This window comes from Squalius cephalus, assembly GCF_949319135.1.
Source record: "Squalius cephalus genome assembly, chromosome: 5".
NCBI lineage: Eukaryota > Metazoa > Chordata > Actinopteri > Cypriniformes > Leuciscidae > Squalius > Squalius cephalus.
In genome coordinates this window covers 39000358-39028107 of record NC_137126.1, presented here as the reverse complement: position 1 = coordinate 39028107, position 27750 = coordinate 39000358, and the positions used below count along the sequence as shown (strand labels likewise).

At 35.4% G+C, this 27750-nt stretch overlaps 1 protein-coding gene across 1 annotated transcript; it reads right to left on the bottom strand.

Moving 5' to 3' along the window:
* Positions 1-425: 425 nt before the first annotated feature.
* LOC307159635 (sodium- and chloride-dependent GABA transporter ine) lies at positions 426-27590 on the bottom strand. Its single transcript, XM_079873107.1, has 13 exons — positions 26976-27590; positions 25054-25188; positions 14800-15010; positions 11704-11836; positions 11247-11381; positions 10558-10661; positions 10153-10277; positions 6192-6304; positions 5211-5351; positions 4306-4405; positions 4039-4139; positions 2114-2284; positions 426-2017 (listed from the first exon to the last, which is right to left on the bottom strand). Exons 1-13 carry the CDS (start codon positions 27244-27246, stop codon positions 1925-1927), a joined length of 1833 nt encoding a protein of 610 aa, XP_079729233.1. The 5' UTR covers positions 27247-27590; the 3' UTR covers positions 426-1924.
* Between the last annotated feature and the right edge of the window lie 160 nt (positions 27591-27750).

Below are 27750 nucleotides of genomic sequence, written 5' to 3'. Positions count from 1 at the left end.
GGGGTGCTCACCCTGTAGTCTGTGTGGGTCCTAGTGATGGGGACACTGTACCGTCAAAAAAAAAACACCAAAAAACGTCCTTCGGATGAGACGTTAAACAGAGTCATAAAAATCCCAAATCCACAAATTTTCCCCTTGGCCTCTATCTATCATCATGGCCTCCTAATAATCCACATACACTGAGGAGATTTCCCCTTCCATATGTAAAGTGCTTTGAGTACCTAGAAAAGACCTAATTAAATGTAGCAAATTATTGTTATATTATATAAATGATAAAAGTTACTGAACTTGTTTGTTTGTGACAAATGAATGAATGATGTCAGTAGTTAATTGAGCTGGGGTGACATCTTGTGGTGAAACGGCAGTTCTACACGTTTTAATATGGAATTGCACAATAGAAGCAAAAAGAATCTGAAACAGAGTTTCTGAAACGGAAAAAGCAGTGCATTTTATTTTGATAAGATCACTTGCATATAAAACTGCCAGTCATGACATAAAAGTGACATTTTAAATATATAAAAAAGGGTTTTTATAGACAGTCTATGACAACAAAAAAGAGAACAACTGTTTGAATATGAATGGTTATCCTTCTGTGGTTATCACTATTCATTCAGAGATAACACAAACAAGATGACATAATATGACCAATGATATACATAAGTAAAAAAAAAAAAAAATAACAGCAGTGCTAAGGTTTGGTACAAGTGAAGACACATTTTTCACAGATTATTACTAATTATTACTGATTACTAATTATATAATAACAGTATTGCATTGCATTTCCTTGTCAGTCCTTCAGTGGACACTATTATCTCTGATTTATCAATTACTAGTTGGAACATTGCAAATTTAAAATATAACATGTTATTTCTAAATATATGTTCCTCTAATTTTAGTGTCATGGACATTTTGATTTAAACTTTGGCTCACTTTTTGATAAAACAGTGACTACTAAAATAAAAAAACAGTAAACATGATTTTTTTTCAATCTATATCAGAGATAGGCCTTACAGGTGACATCAGAAAGTGCTTATTAAAAAGGGCACACATCAACTTGCAACCTTCCTCATTTTTCTGTAAACGTGGGCAAAGGTTTTTTGCTACTCAGCCATCTATATATGCTATAGAATATGTGCCACAGTTCAAGTTACAAAGTAGAGGGCAAAACCTGCATGCGTCACAAGCAGCTGTAAATGTGGTGTTCAATTTACGTAACCTTAGTCCTCAGTTAACACAAAGTCTTCTGAAAGCTAAAGCCTATGAGAGTGAATGTTGTTGTACACATAATAAAGTGATGTTGACATTTAAGAACTTAAATTCTTAAGAAATTTAGGAGTTTCATGAAAACATTTTGTGCAGGTGTTTGCTAGTGCAGTTTTTGAATTTTGAAATTATGTTGTTGTGTAAAATCAAATATGTTGTCCCTAACATTCTAAACAATTTCAAGGTTTTGTCAGTCCTTTAAATCAGTCTATAAATACATAATTCAACAAGGCTTAAAAGGTTGATGCTTAATCATTTTAAAGCTTAAATCACAGAGAAAACCAACCAAAATCGTGTCATTTCTCTGTCAGAACAATGTTATATATTTTACATTTCTTTACTTGAAGAAACATATGCATAAAATGTCTAATGTCTGACATTAAGTTTTCTTTTTCTTTTACATTACAAAGCTTTCAAATAATCAAATAAACATGTAAAAAAGTAATTAATAATAATAAAAAAAACAGATTGTCATGAATAGTAATGCCATTTTGTAAATCTGGGAGTATCGTGATGTTTGTACTTTACAGCATTAATTTCAAATGCAATAAACGGAATATAAATACGAGTAAAAACATGAAATGCTATTTTTTATAGTTTAAGCAGAACTACTTTGCACTTCTTATGAGTAAACATATTAAGAACACACACACGAACGTGTCTAAGGAGCAGTAAACATCGCAATGGACTCGGAAGATGGTTTCTCTGAAACAAACTCCAGATCTATAGCTGGAGTTATGGACTTTTTCAACCTCTGCAACAGAGATGGAGAAAGGCACTGGGTTCATTTTGACATGGAGAAACACAACAAATATTGATATTAGGGTTAGTGTTTGTGCACTGTACATACCTGCAGCAGAGACCCTTTGGTGGTCCAAAGCTCATGTAGAGCCCCGAGTGGAATCCAGATGATGGAGGCGAGAGAGATGAACCAGCCGACCACCTCTGCCCAGAGCGGGTATGTGTAGGACTTACCGTATCGAGCTGGAGTATACTGAAAAATACTGGAGATCAGAATACCCTGCAGAGAGAGAGACCAGAGAGAGGTCATTATTATTAAAGGGATAGTTCACCCCCAAAAAAAAAAAAATTCTTCGTCATTTTCTTACCCTCAAGTATTTTTTTTATAATTCTATGGAAGTCAATGGGGACCAGCAACTGTTTGGTTACCAACATTCGTCAAAATATCTAATTACAAATCTCTACATGGTTAAGCTCCTCAGTACTTGAGCGAGCTCCTATTGCATTATATTCTTTCACGTTTATTGCAGTCTCAAAATTCTGGTCAGCTGATAATACATTGAATATCAAAATCGATTGCGGGCGGTAGATCCTTTTCCTATTTATCTATAAATCTGTATTAAAATCCATCTTTTTAACCTAGCATACACACATCTCTATAAATCAATAAAGCTGCATGAATTAGGTCAACCGGAACCGGGAACACTTCCCATAACATCCAATGTACTAGTTACATCTTCAGTAAAATGGCATCTACGCTTGTATTAGATTCATCCTTATCCCGAGGTCACCATTAGTCAGCCGAATTCGGTCCGTATCCAGATCAGATGGTGGATCTGCATCTGGATGACCACAACAGGTGGTCATGATAAGACCCTAGAGACAGATCCCCCGTGAAGACCTCGTCGATACGACAGCCAATCGGCACAGATCCTCAGTGGAGACCGTGAGAACCAGACAAGTCCTCTGCACAGACCCTATGGCCAGCTTTGACTCCTTCCTACCAAATGCTGTCATAATGTATCCCGATATTCTAGCAGGAGGACCTGGATGAAGTATTTTAAATGATTAATCTACAATCCACAGTCTGACTTATGATGCAGCCTAGAATTAAACCAGACCTGAGCCTGATTCTCCCAAGGTTTTTTTGTCTGCCTCCTGAGAAGAGTTTGGGTTTCTTGCCACTGTCACCTTTTGGCTTGCTTAGTTGGGGACACTTAATATTCTGCAATATTATTGATTTGACTGTACTGAAACTATTGGAATGAGAACTGAACAGAGCTGGACGACGATATCACTGTTTTCTACAGAGCTGCTTTATAACTGAATTGAACTCATTTCATATTTGATGATCTTAACACAGTTATTTAACGAAACTGAATAAACACTGAACTGACCTCAGCTAAACAATGACACTATTTTCAGTTTAGAGTTGCTTTACAGAAGAACTAAATTCTGTTTGCATCACTGAATCATAATTTTCCTGTTTATCACTGAAAGGTGCTTTAAAACATTTCTATTGTATAAAGCGCTATATAAATAAAGATGACTTGACTTAACTTCAACAGAACAACAAAACTTTTTAGAGCACCCTGAGGATGAGTAAATACTGACACAATTTTTATTTTTGAGTGAACTATCCTTTTAATTCAAAGCAAAGCATTATACCTCACTCAACCTCTCAGATCTGCAATTCAACAGACACAAACCGGGCTCCACTTTATAAATATCTATTACTATCAACAAATGCACAACCTTTTTTCAATGCCATTTAAGATTTTAAAGATTTTTTTTTAATGTCTTTTTAATGTGGCAAGGTAAGGGCATTTAGGATGCCCGGATTCCCTGTAAAAGGATGACAAAATATGAGTTTTGTCAGATTTTTTATTTCACTTCACTGCTACTAAAAGATCTTGTTGGGAAAAAGTGTACTATTTTAAAACTATCTGCACTTTGAAGCTTTTTACTCTGGAACGTAGATCGATATAGTTGTCAGTTATCAAATATAGAGAATCCTGATGTTTGTTTCCTCACCAGAACAAGCATGGGTGAAAGGTACTGCCAGCAGACACGGAAGAAGAGGTTTGGTTTCTTTCCCAGCATTTTCTCCACCATTAAACTGAGCCGTCTCACTCCTGCATGTGTGTGAGAGAATGAGATGTGGAAGAGAGCAAGAAAAAAGTGAGATTAGCATGGAAAGCAAAAAAAAAAGCATGAACTGTCAAATCTCTGTACAATGGACACATCTCATCTGAGTTTTTTATAGTCTGAAGTACAAACACTGAAGGAAGTGACATTCACCAAATATGAGAGTGACGGCGAGCACCTCGAAGAAGGCCAGAAACATAAGAGACACCACAGCTGTGTAGTGATCCATCAGCTGAAACACATATATCCCACTCTGCACACACACAATATTATTTCATTAGTTTTGAAATGAGGGTTAGGTTTCATGTCCATAATCAAAACAAGTACTACATATATATATATATACATAGGATATATTTTAAATGATTTTGCAGGTTGGATTTTTATTTGCCCAGTTAACTTTTAAGTATGAGAGCATTAGGATGTATATTTATATGGTGTCTAAACTTCCTGTAGCTCAAACAATAGAGTGTTGGCGCTTGCAACACCAAGGTCATGGGTTCGATTCCCAGGGAAAGCAAGAATTGATGAGAATGTAAATGTGTACCATGCAATGTAAGTTGCTTTTGGAAGCGTCTGCCAAATGTAAACTTCAGTTGTCCATTTTAATTAATTCATTTTTTAATTCATTTTTTTTTATACATTTGCTTCACTACTCGAATGCTTGAAGTCCACACACAGCATTTTTCACAATGTTTTAGTAAAAATATATGTAGATATTGCCTTTTTTTATTTGTATTGTTAACATTGTTAAAAATGTAATATCATTCCCTCCAAACACTTTTGTTCTGTTCATTTTCACATGGCTTTATTTAAACTTAGATGTACTGTATTTGACTTTTTGAATTTTAATAAAAATATATATATATATTGAATATAGTACTTGAAAATATACTGAAAAATCCTGAGATATATCTCTAAATCAAATCTTTCTTCTGAAACTAAAATTATGTTTAGGTCAGGAATAGTTGTATAAAATCCAAATGATCCAAGAATGACAAAATCAAAAAAGAAAGAATACAATATTTGTTTGTAAAGTGAAACTAGAGCCTATTTACCCTGGAAATGTGAGGAATCCCCAGCAGAAAGCCAACGCTGCACACTGCCAGAACAATCAGCTCCTTCCTCTTAAAAACTTGCAAAGCTTTCTTGCCAAAGCCATCCATGATGAAAGTTACAGCCACTTCCACCATGGCAAACTGCACAGATACACACATGTACATTCACACAAACAATAGTCCAAAATGTTCACATGTGAATGTACAAATTGCACAAACCCACGCATATAGCTCTGTTCCGAAACCTGGTGAGCTTCTGATCACCTTTCCATTCAAAAGAATGAGACCTTTTCATTTATTATCCTGCTTCATCTAAACACATGGGTATAGATTTTGCAACTGCACTCAAATTTCTCATCTTGCTTGCAAGGTGTTGACATTGACACAGTTGTGTGAGGAAACAGCTTTCCACAGTTCAAAGAGAAAATAAGAATCCTGTGTGATCTTAGTCCTGTGAATTATGATTTTTGGCTGTACAAACATAGCAATAAAGGCAGATGATAAATTAAATATAATCCTTTTTTACTCCATGAGATTCACTGAATTTATTGCTCAACAAACATTGAGAAACCTTTATGAAAGAACATAAAAATGAGCAAATTTGACATCTGTGGCCTACCAAACTTTACCAAGGCCGCACCATGTTTATACTTTGTAAGGAAGATAATTGCAGAATGCACAGTGACAAAATGTATCCAATATGTTGGACATGATGAATGCAAAAAATTGCAGATTATACAAATATTTACATATGTATTTAAGTATAAGATACTGAAAAAGCAGTGAGATCCATTGCAAAAGTCAAGTTTAGTGCATGTCTACAGAGAAAACAATTGAAAAACAAGAGTGTGTCCTGTGCGAATGGCTTCTTAGAAGGCAGCTGTCTACTGTATGTAGGTATCAGACAGAAAGGCAGCTTTCTAGGGTTTAGAATAGAGCTAGTTTGTGCATGCTTGTACTATGAGAGCTCTTCTCTTCTACCTGACTGTCCAGTCCAAGGCAAAGTAACATGATGAAAAACAGAGGAGCCCAGAGCTGAGAGATCGGCATGGTGGAGAACACCTCAGGATATACCACAAACACCAGACCAGGCCCTGCAGAAAAACACATACACACAAATATCACACTGATCAGGAGAAAGATGACACTAGTTGACTAGTTGTTATGCCAACGTAAACATTAACAACAATGGTCTTGGCTATCAAGAAGAACCAGATCTGTCACACAGTACTTTTAATGTTTAGTACTCTCAGCTCCGCTTAACACCGTTTACCCTTTTTTTTCTCCAACATTCAGTGCAAAAATTGAAAAAAAAAACAAAGAAAAAAAGCAGATTCTAGGTTCCTACAGTACTCAAACACAAAAATAAGATATTGCAGGAAGGAAGAGAAGGAGACTAAATAGAATGGAAAAAGAGCTGGAGAAACTGGCTTGGAAAAGGCTGTGCAGCTGCACATAATGTAAGAAGTATTACATTTTAATTGTAATAAAATGTTCATAATGTAATAGTTTTTTCAAACATAATTAAAATCTTAAGCTCATAATGTAATAGCAAGTTTTACATTATGAGAAATTTATTACATTATAAACTCACTCATAATTGGAATAGCTTCTAAAACGTAAAAAATATTAGTATTCCCTTAAGGTACATTTTTTTAAATCTAAATCCAGTCTTAAACTACCTAGGAAATGCAACAGATATTCATACAATATTCATGCAATTATTATTATTATTATATTTTTATTAAACATACAGCATTTGTATTCCTTTACAGTACATTTAAAACATCTAAATCCAGTCTTAACCTACCAACAAAATCCACCAGACAAGTACTAGTACTACTTCTACTTCTTGTATACATGTGGTATACATACTGTTAAATGACAAACAGTGTTAAATACCAATACTGTGTAAAAATGTTATGAAGAAAACCCCACAGTATCAATATAGCAATAAGGTGTGTGTACGTGTGATAAAACATGTTATCTGCTTCAGCCAAAGGCAGCACAGAGTGCAACTAAAGCAAACATTTAGGCTATTCACTTTAATATAAGTTACAGCAAAACAAAGCCTGAATGTACATCAGAGGATATATGATGTACATCATATAGCTCCAATAATACAGTACAACTAACAATCATGTACAGTGGTTATAAAAAGTTCACACACCCCTGCTAAAACTGTTTGGTTTTGTGATGTAAAAAATAATGATAATAATTGCATGAATATTAATCTGCATTTAGCTGGTGGTTTAAGACTGGATTTAGATATTTTAAAATGTACTGTAAGGGAATACTAATATTTTTTTATGTTTTAAAAGCTATTACAATTATGAAAATATGACATGTTTTTGGTGAGTTCATAATATTATAAATTTCTCATTATGTACAAATTGTTATAACATTATGAGCTCAAAATTCTATTACGTTTTGAGAAAATGATTACATTATGAACATTTTCTTAAAATGATAATGTAATACTTATTACATTATGTTCCGTTTTTACATTATGTGCAGTTGATGAGTTGCTGGTCTTTCAAAGATTAAACAAAGAGTGAAAGAATAAAAGTTACAAAGACATTAAATCATTTATTTTGATTAAGAAATGCACAGCACAACTATAATGGCATTGCTCAGAAATGATGAAGACTGTTGGGTGAAATCGTGTTGATAAGGTGAGCGTAGTTGAGGCAGTGGTGTTTCCTCTGAGGACGCAAAGGAGGAAGTGCCTCCTCAAAAAATGTATATGAGAAAACACTACAAAATACAAAACTACCAAAATAAAACAAAACAAATATTACAAAAACTGCAAAATAGGATATCAAACTGTGCAAACTAATAATTTTTTCCTGAAGTATAACACTGCCGAACAGTTACCCAGGTTTCATTGGGTGGCAGCATCTCTGCTTTAATAAATTGATGGACTTGAATGACATTTATAGTAAACAGTAATGTAATATAAACACAAATATTATGATATTGCAAACTGCTGTGAAGTTCTCCTGAGGGCAGCTCAAAACTCAAAGACATTCTTTTATCATTGTTTTGCAATTACACTGATCTACTCTGCACACTTTGCTCATTTCTTCCTGATTCTGTCTCTTTTATTCTCTTTCTCTGGCATAATCCCATCCACCCTTCACCTCCTCTCACACTTATCCTCTCTTAAACTTGTCATTTATCATCCCACTTCATTTCAACTTCTGAAGCTGGAATTTCCCCACAGAATTCTCATTTCCTTAGCTTGCAAAGTGTTGATATTGACTTCCTTAGGCCTGTTTCACGCACAAAAGCAGCGCATATTTATATCAATGCCCACATTAATATCTTACAGCAGTATTCACATTGCCAGTGTCCTGTTCTGTGTAGATTCATTAGGACTTGGTTGTAAATGTGATTGCTCTACTCATGTACAGTGCATTAGATTTCACACCCATCACAACAGCACAACAGCAAAGATCACATAAGAAGAATAACAGATCCTGTGTGCAGTGGTGGATATAGAAAGTTTTAGGATGTCAATAACCAGAAAGAAACAAAATACATAGTTCTGTCATTAAACTCTAGATAACGCAGGCTAATAGGTCCTTAAAGGAGAACTCCGGTCAATTTTAACATTGAGCTCATTTTTTTGTACATTTGGAGTGCTGTCAATACAGAGAACAACGACAAAAATCGGTGTTGCCTACACCGAGTTATTCTATTTTTAAAATTTGCACCCTGTTGACTTCAATGGGGCAAGTACTAAACCTGCTTTTAGCCTCTTAACATCCTTGATGTGTCATTACAAGTGCACAGGTCATGTGAGTGATTCCTTCAGAGTGAACACGAGTGAATCTGACTGCAGTAGATGTGAAAGAAATGTATAAAAATGATGTTATTTAAGCCAGCGCAAATACCTTTGTTTACATCCTGTTTTTCGGTTGAAGTCCAAAGTAGTCGATTGCCGAGTTCACGCGCGTGATCATAGGTATTAAACCTATGCGTGTGAACTCTGCAATCGACTACTTTGGACTTCAACCGAAAAACAGGATGTAAACAAAGGTATTTGCGCTGGCTTAAATAACATCATTTTTATACATTTCTTTCACATCTACTGCAGTCAGACTCACTCGTGTTCACTCAGAAGGAATCACTCACATGACCTGTGCACTTGTAATGACACATCAAGGATGTTAAGAGGCTAAAAGCAGGTTTAGTACTTGCCCCATTGAAGTCAACAGGGTGCAAATTTTAAAAATAGAATAACTCGGTGTAGGCAACACCGATTTTTGTCGTTGTTCTCTGTATTGACAGCACTCCAAATGTACAAAAAAATGAGCTCAATGTTAAAATTGACCGGAGTTCTCCTTTAACTCAACCTGCGTGCAATCACATAATTCTCTATAGGGCACAGCTGATTGGTTCCTGCTGTATCAGTAGCCAATTAGCTCACATGCTCAACCTTCAAATACTTGGTTATGTGTCATAGATAGCCGTTTAGCCATTTTTGTAATAACATAAAAAGGGCTCTGCTAGTTGGCGCGAAGAATGGAACTGAAGAGACGAATTAGCATATTCTTATTAAGATTAGGATTTCTAATGTAATTCAAATAATTAAATGTAATTCATTTATATTTAATTAATAACTATAATATTGAATAACTTGAAATATTGAATAAAAAAAAAAATTCCCTGGATCTGACAGGGTGGGCAAGCTGTCAATCTGGATGGGCCTAGGCACCTGTAGCTCCACCCCTGTCTGTGTGATCCTGGTCCCTGAAACTGAGCTTTGATTCACGGCTGGATGAAGACAGCAATAAAAGATAACAGGAAATGTGGTATTTTCAGTTTGTGCGATTCAATGTTTTTACTGCTTGTGAACAAACCTTGAAAAACACAAGGACATGTGAGGACTAATTCTACAGCTGCAGAAACTGATAAAAAACAAAAAACAACTTACCATCTGTGGCAATATCATCTACAGGTAGGTTGTGAATGTGAGCCATGTACCCGATGGCAGAGAAAATAACAAAGCCTGCTACGATACTAGTGGCTGAATTTGCCAGAGAGACGATAAATGTGTCCCTGTAAAATAAAAGGTAATCGTGATGAGGAGAATCAAGCATTTATTGAAGATAACAGACCCTTTAGCTCTGATTAGTGCAATAAACTTAAAAGCAATTAAAAAGCAAGGTTTTTCCAAACCTTCAGATTTGTTTATTTTTATTTAGTTTTACGTTCACTTAGATGCATTTATTTTATTTAAATGTAAACATATGTTTTTAAATGTATAATCAGCTGCTGGGACAAAGCCACCCCATACACCTTACTTGTATTTTTAACACTTTATTGCCATATTGCTTACTTAAGGATGTTGTTGTTGTACTTGTTGTAACTGGCCATAGATATCATAGAACCAAAGGAGATGCCAATGGAGTTAAAGACCTGAGCAGCAGCATTGACCCACACCTACAACGTAAGATTAACAAAGACACACAAGCGCAGGGTTTTGTCTTTTTGTCCATATTTTTTTAAATCATTTCATAGACATAGTAATCATATTTAACATTTGCTTTATTTTATGGGCATAAAAGCATAGTCAATCATTCTAGATCCAAATTTAATCACAACATATTTGTAAACACATTCAGACTCAATCAGATCCTTTTTATGAAAAGAAAACAATATAATGTGTAATTATTGAGTTCGGCAATGTATATAAGCATTTATACAAGCAACACAAACAGACATATAGGAAACATAAATATAAAAAATAAAACCTGCCATTCATTCAGTGACCTACACATGATACAAAGTAGGTGTTTTCAAAGATTTGACAGTGTTAAAGTTATTTCAAACCTACTCCAGACCACTTAACCAAGTGTCAATTTACATGTCATATGGTAAACAGCCACAATTCCCACAACAATGCTGATGTTTATCAGTGGTACTACAGTAATTATATGTTTCTTCTACAAGCTATAATGCAATGTTGACTGGTAGGTTTGTTTTTAACACCACTTGACTCATGTATTTTTATTCAAATGATCTCACCTGGACTTCCAACAGTTTACTCCAGTTTGGCATGAGGAAGAAGAGGATACCATCTTTTGCTCCTGGCAACTGGACATTATTGATCAGCAATGCAAATAGTATGAAATAAGGGAATGTGGCGGTGAAGTACACAACCTATGGACAGAGTCAGTCAACAGAGGGATTTTTATTTGTGATAAGGACAAAACCACAAAAAAGTATATTTTATTTTATTCCCATCAGTTTCTTTATCAACTAGATAAAAATGTATTGAGGTTTATTCACTTGAACAAATATAGTTACTCTAACAGTTAACATACTGAGCCTTATTGTAAACACACAAACACATTATTTATATTATTAAAAAGGCAAAACCCCTAACTAACAAGTAGTATCTTAAATATTCTATTTTGCCTTCATTTAGACAATTAAAACACATTGAATCTATTCAGAAATGGTGTGAGCTCTGAACTCTGACCTTTCCAGTGGATTTGACACCTTTAAAGATACAGAAATAAACAATGGTCCAGGCCAGGACTAGGAGGCCAAAGAGTTCCCAGCGAATCCCTCCAGCATGCTCAATCCCTCTGGTCATTTCTAGGACCTTATGACTAAAATGAAAAAAATAAATAAAAAAACAGAACACATTGCAATAGGCTCTATGCATGATTTCTTCCGCGTTTTGTCTCAGCGTTTTTGCATTCGGTGGAGATAATGGTATATTACACTCGCTGTTTACAAGAACTTCCAGCGGTTAACGTGAATGATGTTAACAATATTGTGAGGCAGTTAGCTGTCACACCTAAGAGTAAGAAAGCAAAGGGCTTTAAATTATATATTTCGAGCTACATCGACAACTTTGAGGATGAGTATTCTCTCATATCATGGGAAATCCGACTAGCGAATCGGTTTCTAAAATCGTTGTCTCCGTTTCTGAGAAAATTTATTTTATGAAAGTTTAGCCGCTGGTACACTTCGCTATAGAACGCGCTACGCGGAAGTAAAGAAGCTGGCTGAGATTCTACCGGAAATACGTCAACAGCGTTCGTGCATAGAGCGTATTGGATTGAATCGTTCCCTATACAGAGTGAAGAAACGACTACTCCCCGAGAAAACGTTTCTGGAATTTAACATTTGAACTCTCTCTTGCAAGATTAGCATCTCCACCCGAGTCACACAGTCAATCATCTCAGAACTGACTTAATTTACATTTCTCTCCCTTCGCCCCTAGCTACCCAGATATCTAGCTTACAGAGGAGGGTGGGTCTTTCATGTAAATGACTTTCTATCCTCAAAAGGTGTAAACTCCCTAGGTTTATGACCCTAGTCAATGCAAATTTCTGTTTAAGTTCATGACCCACATTGGGGAATGTTTTGTCTTAGTCTGGGTATTTAAAGCATATTAATGTCCTCAGACACTCAGCATTATGTAATTTTCCTAATGTCAGGTATATATATCTTTTACTCTTTATTCCACAGTTCTGTATTGATTATCTGTGAATTGATTATGTAATTCAGAGGTCCCCAACCCCCGGGCCGCGGACCGGTACCGGTCCGTGGGACATGTGGTACCGGGCCGCACAGAAAGAATATATAACTTAACGTATTTTCCGGACTATAAATCGCTCCGGAGTATAAGTCGCATCAGTCAAAAAATGCGTCATGAAGAAGAAAAAACATAATACAGCCTAAGTCGCACTGGACTATAAATCGCATTTATTTAGAAATAGTAGCCTATTTCACAAAATAAAATAAAATAATAATAATAATAATAATAATTGTTTCGGACGGGACAGTTCTCCCTTACGGACGTGAGCGCTCTGAAAGCAGCTCTAAAAGACTGATTTAAAACTTTCACAGAGACCTCAAACAGAAAGCAAAATGCCTGTCTTTAAATTTTATTTCGTTTTGTATTAATTGTATCTTAATTTTAATCAATGTTTCATCAACCAAATTGCCTGGATTTAATAAGGAGTAAATATAATAGAAAATATTTAATCACGACACGGAGGCGCGGGCGCGTGAACTGGAGCTGATCTCATAAATTAGCCGAAATTCAGCGTATAAGGTAGCCTACTTGCCTCACAGACCTGAGACATAGAAAGCTTGAAATGTCTAATTTTAAACAGAACAATTCAAAACGAAAGAAAACTGACTGTTCTCTGCTTATATGTAATTCGTATGAAATGTGCATTTCTCTTTGGCGCGTTCACTAGGCATACTGCGAAGATCGAGTCAGCATAACTTCATCTTTGCACAGAAAACACTTGTTTATTATTAAACAATTAAAATGTCTCCTGCTATATTTTACATATTCATAATCATTAATTTAGCCGTTTCTTTGTGACAGCTTTTAGGTGCTTTATTGGCAGCGCACCCTTACATCGCATCAGCACTGTAAACATGGAGATTTTTTTCTTTTGGGGGGCATTTTGTTTGTGTTCAGGCTTTCTCAGTTGTCTTTAGGCGCGATATTACGAGTACACTGCTAATAAAATTGCGAGTAAGCCTACACATTGGATTCACGTTTATTAGGCTATTATATTTAAAAAATACCCCAGTTTTTTATTTATTTATTTATTTATTTTTTATTATTATTTATCCGCCATACCTTAAAGGCCGGTCCGTGAAAATATTGTCTGAGATAAAACCGGTCCGTGGCGCAAAAAAGGTTGGGGACCGCTGATGTAATTGACATGATACATTTACCTGAATAATATTAAATTGTTACAACTGAATTTATTCTGACTTACTCAATTATTTTCTCAAGTAGATTAAGTGAAGGCTGATGTTACCGCAAATCTGTGTCAGGTTATTAATGGACTAAAGTCCAGTTTTGAGTGTAGCATAGGGCACACCAACTGAGATTTTAGAGCTCTGGCTAACACTTGGCACTAGTTCAAGTGTACTCAGACTTTAAAGGCTTAAAAAAGGAATTTCTGTTTAGGACAACAAAATGTTGATCAACCAACCTAAATAGAGGGAGCCTTACCTCTGTTTTAATGTAATGATACTCTAGCTAAGTGTATGTGGGAAACCATGGCATGACCAAACCAAAGCTACTATCAGAGAAGTAATGTTGGTCTGCTTATATCTGTAGTAGTGGTCATTACCTCCGACTAGAGATAGTGTTACTTTAATTCAAGTGTATACAGATCTAAACAAAATACTTTTAGATAGAGGAAGCATGAAGGCGGCCTTCTAAACAGTATAGTCAATTACCTCTGTCTAGTGACAATCACAGTGTGACAAAGTGACCAAGACTGGCGAGTTTTTGATCGTGAGACCTGCGTTAAACGGCCGGCGCGAGGCTCTCTGTTCGACATAGATTCCTAATGAACGAGTAACATATAAAGTAAAGAGTTAAATAGAATAATCAAGTGTCTAGATAAAGTATCATAAAAATGACCAACAACAAATTGCCATTCTGACCTAAATTCGACGTTGCATTAAAATGGAGTCAGATAAAAGAAAAGACAGAACATGCTGAAAACCCGTCACCCACTTCTTGGAAACTGTCGTTGGACCGATTGTGCAGGCCTTACCCAGTAAACAAATTAAATCTGTCACTCACTCAAAGAATTGTTGACTGGCTGATTGCAGATGTGTGGCATTGCCAGGAAAACCAGTGGAACAGTTGCCAACTGCATTCCACGTGTTGTTGCAGGATTGCCATGGCAATGAGGGGCTGAACGAATGAAGCAGGTAGTAGAGAGCCCAGGTCATGAGCACATTGTAGTAGGTGCAGAGCACGTAAGAAATCACCACCGTGGCGAGCCCCACACCTGAGGACAGACAAAGAAACAGTGAGACACCAGAAAATGCCGCCATTTCCTGACACCATTTCCGAGTCTTTCACTGATGAACAGACTCATATTGGAACAGCGCTTAGGGCTCTTCAGAGGCTCTGAAATGTTTAGTTTAAAAAAGAATAAAACCGTTGACCTCCAGATGTACATTTCTAGGTTGGCATACAAGTTTCAAAAGAACAGATAAAGCAAATCTTCATGACAGCTGTTTTCATTTTACTTTAGGTCAAGTTATATTAAGAGAACTCTTATCTAACAACATTTCTAAACACGTTAAAAAAAAAAAAAACAGTTTCTCAGGATTCTTTTGTTATCCTTTCTTAGTGAATATTTTGTTGGTTGGCCACGACACCAGGGGTTTCTTATGGCTCCAGAGACCTTATGCAAGAGGTTCTTAGAGATTTAAAACAGAAAGTCTAGTTTTTTATTGAGGATTGCATGAATAAATCCAGTAAGGCTGTTCAATGTTATGCTGTAGCTTAGATTTCAGGCACACACAATTCTGAAAAGCTAAAAAAATATTTGTACCCTGCTTACATGTGATTCCGATTGGATTGATATTGTAGGGTATTAAATGTGTTGTTGGAACAAGTAGTCTCATAATCTAGATCTTATGAAAACTTAAGCTTCAACTAGCTTTTTACCACTTATTTGTAGCTTACAATGATTCTTAACTGGTTCTACAGTGGATATCAATTGGTGACCTAAATTGTACAAAAACGTATTAAAAAAAAAAACATATTCAAAATCAAACTTCTGCATATGCCCAAATATATTGTGCCAAACAATTTCTTTAACAATCTTTAACGCTGCCAAGTTGGATGAGGGGATGTCACGAAACCTGTCCATGTAGGTATTTGCCTTTCATGAAGTGACTGATACATGATACAACTTAATATCATAGTTAAGAGTTAATTGGATGCACTTAACATCGACAACAAAAGCTGAGAACCACTGCCTTACGCAACAGTATTTCTGTTTCTCAATGATTTCATGTATTAATTGCAATCTGAGAAAAACGAGAAACTAAACTCTTTGCACACCACACAATATGCTTTTCTTTATAAAGGGATTTAATGGCCAGGGGTAAACTTAATACACTTCTTTTGTGCTGACACCTCACTGAAATTCTGATATAAAGAACAGACTTGCTTACAGCGGTTTTTATTCATTACTGCCAAACTGTAATCAGGATTGAAATCTCATATAAGCCTAAAGTCAAACAGAATTAGATTTATAAATGGACATCAGGAAGATGTTTGAGAATTAAGTGTCATATAATAACAAAAACATTCCCATCCAGACATTTCAAGTTCTTAAAATAAGCTTTTGCCATTAAAAAAAGGGAAAATATGTTATTTTAGTTATTCATAGTGTTCTGTTTATGATTTACTTGCCAAACCAAACAGTTTGAACAGTTCTGGATCAATATAGACATGTCTATTCAACATGACTTGGTAGGACATGGTAGGCGGATGAAGAGGCAAAGATCACTGATTTTAGTTTTTACCATGTTTGATGCCAGCTTTAAGTCCTAGGATTAGCTATCATCACTCTCTATGGATCTTGGCATTGTTTTGTGTATTCCCATCACCTAAATGGGAATGTTCATTAGTTGTTTCAGGCCTGAATAGTAGAAAGCATTGAAAACAGGAATGCTGTTGTTGTTGGCACATTCTGTGTGGTGCCCTCTGAGGTCATGTAAACTCCCCCAGAGCATTTTGTTCTCCTGAATAAATGATTCTTCTGCTTAACAATAATATAGACGAGGTGCATTATAGGATTATTGGATGCTCAACTTTAGAACAACAAACCCAAAATAAACAGTTACTCTATAATGAGATCCACTGCATGTAAGATTATTGTTAACGTTGTGTTAAACTTGAGGTTATAGAAAGGTTTGTATGCCTTAGGCTACTAATTGAGAACAAGTTTGTTTAAGAACAAGTTTGAACCTAAAATACCATCACATAATATGAGAAAACACTACTTGACATGTAAATACTATGTATTATCTTTCAAAGAGTAAATAAATCCCTATATCCATATTGTTATAATCTTATGGAGAACAGCTGGGCCCCAAATATTATAAATGCACAATGCAAAGTTTAAATTGTGTAAATGAGCAAAGCTTTAAAATCTAATCTAGATAAAAGGAAATTCTTAAATATTCAGTATTCTGTAAGAATTTTTTTTGGACAAATATTATTGCCTGCAGGTATGGAAAGTAACTATTGGTTTCTACCATACTTTATTCCAAACTTTGTCGAGACAGAAAGATACTTTTTTTCTAAGAAAAGCTCATCTACTATATTTTTCATCTGTTTTCTTGTGTAGAAACAAACCCATAGAATTCATCCTCTCTCATGTCCCATAAGAAATCCTAGCACCAGTTCCACAACTTTGTATTTTGGACAACACATTAGTGCTGTATAACTGAACATAAATGCCTGCCTGTACACACTCTCTTTTTCCTGTTTAGTGCAGAACAAAATCCTTCCAATGTTTTGTTCTGAGTGTGGGTGTTTTCACCTTAGGAACCTTGTTAAATCATGCAACCCTGATGTCAACAACTGTTGAAGGCTATGACTACTCCAGCAGAGACAGAAAGGATACTTAGGAGTGAGGTTAATTTTCTGACCATACCAAGATAGAACCCATTAATAAAAGTCCCGAAAGATATTACAAATGTAAAAGGAGGTGAACTATTATAGAGGAGAGCTACTGAATTACACTTTACTCACTTTTTCTGGTGGATCGTCTGCAACATCAAAAAGAATGTGACATAAGAGTACATTTCAGTCAAAAGAATATACAGAAAGAACTACCTACTTCAGTCCCTCTGCTAGCAAGGAGCCTTAATCGGCTGAAATGAGCCCTATATCAAGGGATGGACCCAAAAGATTTGACCGGGTAGACTATCTCTGTCTTTGAGGAGAGAAGCCTTTAGTTAGCAGGTGAAAGAGTCAATTTAAAAAAAGACAGAAAGAAAAGAAACCCAAATGATGAACAGTGATGGCTGAGCTTGATGTTGACACTCACTTTAGTCACAAATAGGTTGCCCTCATTTCCATACAAATTTTAAAACTTTTATTTTAATTGAATTAAAATAGAATTTTATATTTATATAATATATAACAATTATAATTATATAATTACATTGATATTTTAAAAACATTTGTAATATTTTGTAATACATTTGTAATATTTTATTATATATAACAATTAAACATGTAAATAAATAAACAATTAAATGTATTTATTTCCAAATATTCATTATAAGAAGAAATACTGTTGTTTTCATAAAAGTAAGAGTTCAAATATGAGGACGATTGATTCAGGTACAGAACACAGGACGAACACAAGAGATCAGCCATCACCAGATCATCAGATATGAAGTGCCATAGTTACAGGTCCATATTTTTTACAGGGAAAGTAAAACACAAGGGTGAGAAGATAAGCTTTGCACTCTGTAACCATGCTTGAACTGCCATGTCAATGCAGAGAGATGTGTTGATTGATTCACAAAACATAGTCCAGCAAAATGATAATGGGTCATTGACATAACAAGCATATTTTTGTGTCCAAGTGCATTTTTTATTTTAAAATAATTTGATAAATTTATGACATGTATCACTTTAAAAACACATAGTTTTAATATATTTTCAGTACATTCAACTAATAAATATGCCTATTATTTTATTTTATGTTTTGGTATCTTAAACCTCAAAAATGAACATACTAAGAAAACTATTTAATGGTGTTTAATAAGAAGAAAATCTAAACAAGATACTATAACATCCTTTTATGCTTGAAACCTTTCCTTTAAACACATTTTTATAAATATAAGTAGTTTTAAAGCTGTAACTGAAAAACATTTGCCAACATGGTTCTTTTATAAAAAGGTAATAACAGTAAGCATGATAATGCATCATTCAGAGGATCCCAATCTTTGTGGCTGAGGGAAATGTTTGTAGATCTCTCTCAGGCCCTGAGATTACACCTGGTATTAAGGTGCATTCTGATTTTGGTCAATCAGATCACAAGTGGACGACGCTAAATACAGGTGTAAACAGGGTCTAAAAAGTTATGAGCTTGTCCACTTTTGACCACTTCCAGAGGTAGTCGAAACTGCATTCGTAGTGTAAACACTCATGCTGTCGAATGTGTTAAAACAGCTGCAAAAGCCCACCTACTCTCTGCCTACTGGCTTAATGTGTAAACATTATGGGAAGCGCGCTGGCCTAACAGGATTTAATCTTTTTTCAGCTGAAGTTTGGTTTGGTTTGGTTTGAAGATGGAACATACTAAGTACAATGTTCTCTCACCATTTTTGATTTCTAACTAGGCCTGTCGCGATAATTAAATAACCGTCTGATCGCGATTATTTGATCTAACCGCGATTGTTTCAGACAACCGCGATTATTGCGCTCTTTTATAGACCTACGGCACAAGGGGGAGTCATGAACCAAAATAAATAGACAAGCACTAATTACGTTTTCTAGCAATATATTCAAAGTCATCTGAAGCCATTCCATAGCTTAATGTGAGGGACAGTAGTATATTTACATTGTTAAATTAAAGTTCACAAACTCGTCTGCAGCTGTCAATCATTCCGTTCAGCATTCAAACTCTGCAGCTGTCAATCATTCCGTTCAGCATTCAAACAACGCGCGTCGTCCGGTTACGACAGGATACACGGTAAAACTTTCTCCAATGTGACATTGACGTTATAATGCTTGATCTGTAGATAAAGGGCTGTGGATTAGCATAAAATGACTTTATTTTGCTGGAGTTGCTGTTTCTAAATGACTCGCTCGCTACCGTGTGCCTACACAGCACAAGGACTATGAATTGGCATCAGACGCACAATAACTGGAGTTTAAAACTGTGAAGAAACAAATGATCAATAAACTGTTGGACTGATATACACTAGGATTTGTGCCATCGACATTTCTTCGCTTTGTGCCGTGAACTTTTAAATGCGCACTGTGACTCCATGTTGCATTAAGCACATCATTCTGCACCCGCGATGCGCATACGCGCTTTGTTCCGCTCTGTTTTGAAGCGTATCATACTATCATGGTTTGTGCACATTTGTTTTTATTAACACTTAAATTACTGTGCAGATGTTTTCAAAAATTACTTTTTGCTGCTGATTTATACACTCACTAAGTTTAATAAACAAATTGTCATAGCTATTGAATATATTTATTTAATATTTAAAGGTGTTAACTGTAATCTTACACTGCAAAATGATAACTTACAAAGGATTAAATTCATCACAATTATTTAATGAATGAAGCACAAAGCCCTAAAACAGACAATTAATCAGCATAATCGCCAAAGCCCTAACACAGACAATTAATCGTCAAAGCCCTAAAACTGACAATTAATCGGCATAACCGCAATTATTTTTTAGACAATTAATCGTCAGCCAAATTTCATAATCGTGACAGGCCTATTTCTAACACACACTCAGCTTTCAGCGTGGTCTTGAGGCTATCAGAGCAGAAAAGCTGCTGTCATCCATATTTTTCCGTAGTCTCCGGGCGAATTCAAATGTAAATTGTGCAAGCTTATTTTGTCTATTAAATTGAAAGATCTGAAAAAACACATACATGTACCCACCCATAGACCCTCCCCTCGAAGAAATCAGGACAGAAGTGGTTGAAAGTGGACAAAAGAGAGTCAAATACCAGGTGTAAACGGGAATTTGTCTCCCTTGTCAAATTGTGATCCGATCGACCAAAACACATTTTAATACCTAAGTTGCAAAAGTCTGGTGTTGCAACCACAATGAATGTTCCTATATACATATATATAAATAAAAAAACATTATTTATATGAAATAAAATAAAAACATTATTTAAGCTAAATAAACAATTATTTTAAGCTAGGTTTCTCTTATTATTTTTTTTATTTATTATTATTATTGTTCTAAAATGTTCTAAAATTTTTTATTATTGTTCTTTTTTAATAATTTGAAATGCCACTATCGTATCAAGTAAAGGAAAAAGGGTCACATATTAGGTGTCTTTAACTACGATGTACTTACAGAAAAAATGTTAAGTATGATGTACTTGTTCATGTTGTTATGCAAAAAACTTGTGCTTCTACTGAGGTGGGCTATGGATAAGATTACGGACAGGTTTGCTGGTATGGGTCTGTTTAAGGGTGGGTTAAGGGGTAAGGGAAGGCTCAACATTGTAATTATAGATAAATATAAATTAATTACAGATGTAATGGGTATTTCAAAAAATAAGTACCATGTAAAATCGTGTGTGTATACAATAAGTGCATTGTATCAAATGATTAATCTAAATGTTAGTACATAATAGTTAAAGTCACTTAAAGTGGGACTGCAAACGAATCCGGCTGCAAGAGAAGCATTTCTTGCAAAAAGAAAAGAGAGGTGATGAATCTTGTTTAGTAGTTATTGTATAATGTTCTATTCCAGCTGCTATGCATTTAATGTTTAAACATTTCAATTAATGTGTTTTTGATATTTTTATTTAAAATTCTTAACTAACTTAAGCTGATGATTCTTTTTGTATCAATATAAAACATGACTTTGTTGTTATTTAATCACAATAGATTAATCTAACCAATCCATTGCATTGTAGCCTATTCCAGTTTCTATGTTCCGAATGTGGTCATGAATTATTCTGTTTTAGATCAATTTACTACTTTTACTTTACCTTTGTTGACACAGTAAAAAAGAAATAATAGAAACAAAGCAGAGACCTGTTCCATAAAGTGCACTAAGAAATTGGGGATTACAGTCCAAAACCAGACTTGAATTAAAGGGCCCCTATAATGGATTTTTGAAAATGATCTTTCATGTAGTGTGTAACATAGCTCTAAGTGAATGAAAACATCCTGCAAAGTTTTAAATCTGAAAGTGCACCGTATATAATTGTCTTTCAAAAGTAAGAGTCGACTCTGAGTCAATGAAATTAATTGTTTTTCAAACGAGTCATTAGCCGTTTCGTTGTGACGTCAAGACGAAACATTAGCATATTGCCCGCCCACTTACTGCGTGCGCAGACACCAGGGAAAACTTGAACCTCAAACCAGCAACTGATTCCTGTGGATACTGGACAGCATCATGTCGAGAAGACGGCGCTGTGCTCTATAATGTGAAGGTAAAGCCAGTTTTTTTTTTCACTGCCCAAGGACGAGCATGTGAAGAATCAGTGGTTAAAATTAATCTTTACCATGATATCACAGCCGTATAATCCTAAACTTTTGCTGTGTTCCCTTTATTTCACTGACGACAGCTTCTCAAATCTCGGAGTTCAATGTAGGATTCGCAAACCGCTTGCTCTTGAAAGATGGTGTTCAAAATACTTAGTTTTGAGTTTTGTATTGTGTAGGACTCCTGCTAACTGGCTAACTCACGTTATTACTGTCTTACTGAAATACTTCTGCTAATCAGTTTGTGGGCCACGATTACCTAACTGTGTCTATTAATGCAGATTGTCTGTCGTTCTCACTACTTTGAGGAAATATTTGTTTTACCAACGTTTATGTTACATCAGATCATTCACTTCACTCTAGAGCTCGGCTAATGTATACATGCACTGTTATTGATACAGTTTCCACCGCAGTATATTAGAAAAATACTCGGTAAATAAATTAGTACAAGTAAAATAATCGGTTTGTTGATGGACATGCACTTGTTAATGCTGATGGTGAGGAATTACAGTTGCAACATCTCATATAATGTACCTGAAACTGAGTAGTGTATCACTGAGAAACACTGAGTCCTGCTCGAGTCGTCCTTGCGATGGAGGTTCGGGTTGAATAACAGTTCTTCCAATGTTTCATCATTGGCGGCGCTCACATTGATATGGTAAAATCGACATCATTGTTCGTTACTGTGTTTATTTTACGGTGTAGGAAGCCTCAGGACAAGCAGAGCTGACGTTGTTATGGCAATGGGCGGTTTTGTTTTTGACGCGCTGTACAAGGTTTGCCAATCACAACAGACTGAGCTGTCTGGCCAATCAGAGCAGAGTATATCGCGGAAAGGAGGGATTTAGAGAGATTCATTTGACGAGTCGTTTGAGAGTCATTGAAAATGTGATGATGTGCAAATGTATATTATGAGGAAATTAAACAGTTTTTTTTACCTTTGATGCATGTAAACATGTTGTATGAGAGTCCACAACAACATTAGGAAACTTTAAAATAGCATAATAGGGGCCCTTTAAATTAACAAATCAGTCGGGCTAAAGGGGTTCCATAAAGGACAATTTAAGTTCACGCAATCCAACTAATTTGACCCTGGTTCAATGAGCCAAGATTATTTGATATGCACACTACTCTTAAAGGGATAGTTCACCCTAAAATGAAAATTAGCCCATGAATTACTCACCCTCAAATAATCCTAGGTGTATATGACATTCTTCTTTCAGACAAATACAATCGGAGTTATATTAAAAAATGTCCTGGCTCTCCCAAGCTTTATAATGGCAGTGAATAGCTGTATATTTTTTAAAGTCCATCAAAGTGCATCCATCAATCAAAAAAGTAATCCACACGGCTCTGGGGGGTTAATTAAGGCCTTCTGAAGTGAAGCAATGCGTTTGTGTAAGAAAAATATCCATATTTAAAACTTTATCGACTATAATAACTAGCTTGTAGCTTGTATGTATGAGGATGTAGGACGCCTCTCGCGGTTCAAACAAACAGGGCTGGGCAACAAACTCAAGCTTCTCCAACATTTCTCTTTAAAAATTGTCGTTTTAGACTTATAATTCGTGACTGTTGTTTTGTATTGCTCTATCCTCTGCGCTTCCGCGTTCGTCATTACGTTGTGCGTCAGGTCAAGTGTTACTCTTTTGCCGTAAATCGATGCGAATGGCCGTCTGCCGGAAGCTAGTTATTTTAGTCTATAAAGTTTTAAATATGGCTATTTTTCTTACACAAACACATCGCTTCACTTCAGAAGGCCTTTATTAAACCCCCAGAGCCGTGTGGATTACTTTTATCATGGATGGAGGCACTTTGATGGATTGGAGGGTAGCACTTTCGCCTCACATCAAGAAGATCACAGTTTTGAGCCCTGGCTGAGCCAGGAGTCCTTTATGTGGAGTCAGCGTTACCGTGGGTTCCCCCCTCACAGTCCACATGTAGATTAGGTGTATTGGATATGTCAAATTGGCCGTAGGTGTGAATGTGTGAGAGTGTGTGTCCCAAATCATGTAATGGGGAGGATTGGGGGAAAGACCTGGCAACATACCCCAGAAAAAACATTACATTCAACTGAAATGATTATTTATATATATATATATATATATATATATATATATATATATTGAGAGAGAGAGAGAGAGAGAGAGAGAGAGAGAGAGAGAGAGAGAGAGAGAGAGAGAGAGAGGGGAGCATGTTCTAATATCCTACTATTAACCATAGAACAAAACAAATAAACATTTGCCATAAACAAAATCAAAGTGAAATGTATTCATATATTTTAATTAATCCTTGTCCACTATACATTCAAAAAGTCATTAAACAAGAAAACCTGAAGGTTTATATATATTAGTTTATACTGTATATTAGTACAGGTTAGTTTCCCAGCATAAGTTGCCAGAGTGACTGAGCTTGAGCTATGTTAAATTTGCTCTATGGAACCAAATCAACTGACAATGAGTCAAACTAACAGAAAAAAAACATATTTTATTTGGTAAACTTATTTTATGGAACAAGCCTCTGGACATAAATAAATCACTGATAAAGAAAACAATGCGACAAGGTGCACAGCAAGCAAAGTCGTCCAGAGATTTTACGAGGAATATAATTTATTTCTAAAAACATATTTCTTAAACTCATTTGATGTCAAATTATAATTCAACAGACTTGAACACAGTTGAGAGTTGAACAGTCAGCCATTAGTTTGACTGAATTGCTAGAATGTCCCAAACAACATACAAATCAATAAGACTTCCCATTTGCTGTACTATGTTTGGATGGTAGAATATGTGAGTGATTGGGAGACATGTGTCACTCACCTTTGAAGAGGGGACATATTTTAGCCAGAGCATGGACCGGCCCCAGACGAGTGTACTGGCCAACAGTGAACTCCATGAACAGCAGTGGGATACCACAGAGAAACAACATGACGAAGTAGGGAATCAAGAAAGCACCTGGAACACGTAAAAGATTGGAAAACAAAACATGAGGCAAGATATGAAAATAATGAATAAATAATGAGAATAAACAAATGATTAAATATTCTTTAATCACTGTTTTCAATGGTCACAAATGTTTTATTTTTGTCTTCATAAATTTGACAGGGATAAATAGATCAATAGTTTATTAACAATGGTCAAATAGTCCTGTAATTACATTTTTCACCCCTTAATTTGTCTGTTTCCCCATTTTTCCCTTTTTGTTTCCACAGAGTCATTCTGTGAGGTTAAAACTATTTTCTTGCAATTCATGTTAATGCAAATTTACCATGAACAGAGGAAGTGTCTTTCAGGAGGGCAGGATAATTTATTGACATTCTAGATGAAAAGGCGATAAATGTATTCCCTCTGATTTAAATAAAACTTTTAAAAAAATTTAATTTTAGATGATGATAAAAAAAAAAAATCAAGAATCTGAGGTTGTGAATGGTTTTACTACCTATGAAAACACGGGTAAAGAAAGCAAACATTCATCTGGACGATATGGATGTGCGCTGAATACACTAAAAGAATTATATGGTTATATACAAACATGAAACAACAGGAGGCAGGATTATCTGCAGTGAACTTTGTGATAGCTGTCCTAAAAACATGTTTATTCTAAATATCACAGAAATTGAGTTTTATTGATTGTCATTCTTAGGACAGTATATATTGCGTCTTTTTTAACCATTCAAGTTTTATTTAATTCAAATAATTTTTGCATGCCTTTAGGATATCTTTTTAAGATTTTTGGCATGTTGCCAACTCAGAAAGGAAAATTTATGATTGATAAATATTCATGGAAATAACAACCGTTCTAGGTCAATGAATATGATTTAAGTCAATGATTAACAATGGAAAAAGGGTCAAAAGAACAAAACATTGGCAGAACCAACGCAAAGATGAAACAGTCTGGCGTGAGAAAATAAAAGACATATCCAATGTCACACACGCCTGTCCTGGATCTACTGTTACATCTTATAGTTGCACAACAGCCACAAAATTAGCTTCCCAAAAATAATCTTAATACAGATCAAATAAACAGAATGGTCATAAAAATGTAGTGTGCAAATCTCTGTATTTACGCAATACGTGTATTATTTTATACAATTTTCTATCGATTTTTTTTACTCTAAAAAAGGTGGTAGAGCCTTAAGTAAAAATATTAAAAAAGACTTTAATTACAACATAAGTGTTGATTACAACATAATTTATTACAACATAAGTGTTAAATGTAAACTTAATCATTATGTTCAAAAAAGTTATTTTCAAATATAATTTTTTAATCATGCCTATTAAGAAATGTCCTAAGCTTTTTTACGCTATTTAACGTTATTTAAGGTCAGAGTTATGTGATTATATATAAATTAATTTATTACATTGAATTGGCATTCATAAAGGGGTCCGTCCTCATGTTTTTTGTCACATGACAACAAAATGGCTTCCTGCAGGTTTATGTTGGTTTGCAACAAAGTAAAACTTTGTTCAGAATAATATTATATATATAAAACGCCACAATGTTTTCCTTTTAATTATATTTTATATATTTATTCTCATTATTATAATAATTATAATTATATTCTCAGTAGTATAATTTGTCATCTCTGGACACTCAAAATGCTCGTAGCAATTGTTAACTGTACTTCATAATTAATATTTTGATGAAAACTATTATGTTTACCATGGCAAATTTTGTATGGGTGACATCGGAATGGCTACATATTCATGAGAGAAGAGTAGCAGGAGTCTCGTTCACTCACCTCCTCCGCTCCTGTAGCACAGGTACGGGAAGCGCCACACGTTCCCCAGACCCACCGCATAACCGATAGAGGCGAGCACGAACTCCAAACGTCGACCCCACGTTTCTCTTGGTTCCGTTATCTGACGATCAGCTTTTGCCAGCCTCATGGCCTCAGCATTGCCGGGTGTCATCTTGCCGAGATCCACCTCCTCTTTTCCCTCTCCAAGCTGCTGCAGTGCATACTTACTAGACAAGGTCGTAGTCTTATTATCAGTTCCAACTCCCATCATTACAAACGTTTACAGCGCAGAAAAATATTATTATTATTAGCGCTTAAAATATAAATAGCGCATTAAAAATAACGATTTTTCAAAGGAGGATGCATTAGTCTTTCAAAACGAAGTAGCTTGACACCGTTACACTTTACCGGTATTTTGTTATCAAATGTCACTATCACCGCTCTGTATTACAACAGATGGATTGTTCAGCATATATTTGGCTAACTAAACCTACCCCTATAAGAAAACGAGATACCGCATAATCTTTTAACTGTTCCGAATACATAATATGCACAAGTGGTTAGATGCTTATATAGCTCTTTAGCTCAGTTACACAATTGTTTAAGACCAGCCCCCTAAAGTATAGTTTCTTATGTTACATAGCTGTCTGCATTCTGGGCTGGCTTCCTTTGGCTCCGCCCATTGAATGACGTCAGTCGGCTGCGAACGCGCGCTCTCGCTGTGTCACGGACACGGGCGACCTTAAAATCGAGTCAAATAACGAGCATGCACGTG

Excerpts from the sequence above, each read along its gene's own strand:
- LOC307159635 (XM_079873107.1), bottom strand. The coding sequence starts at position 27,246 with ATGATGGGAGTTGGAACTGATAATAAGACTACGACCTTGTCTAGTAAG. Across the intron at positions 25,189-26,975 it reads GTGCTACAGGAGCGGAGGAG|GTGCTTTCTTGATTCCCTAC; the intron begins GTGAGTGAACGA and ends TACGTGTTCCAG. Across the intron at positions 11,382-11,703 it reads GTGTCAAATCCACTGGAAAG|GTTGTGTACTTCACCGCCAC; the intron begins GTCAGAGTTCAG and ends CTCTGTCCATAG.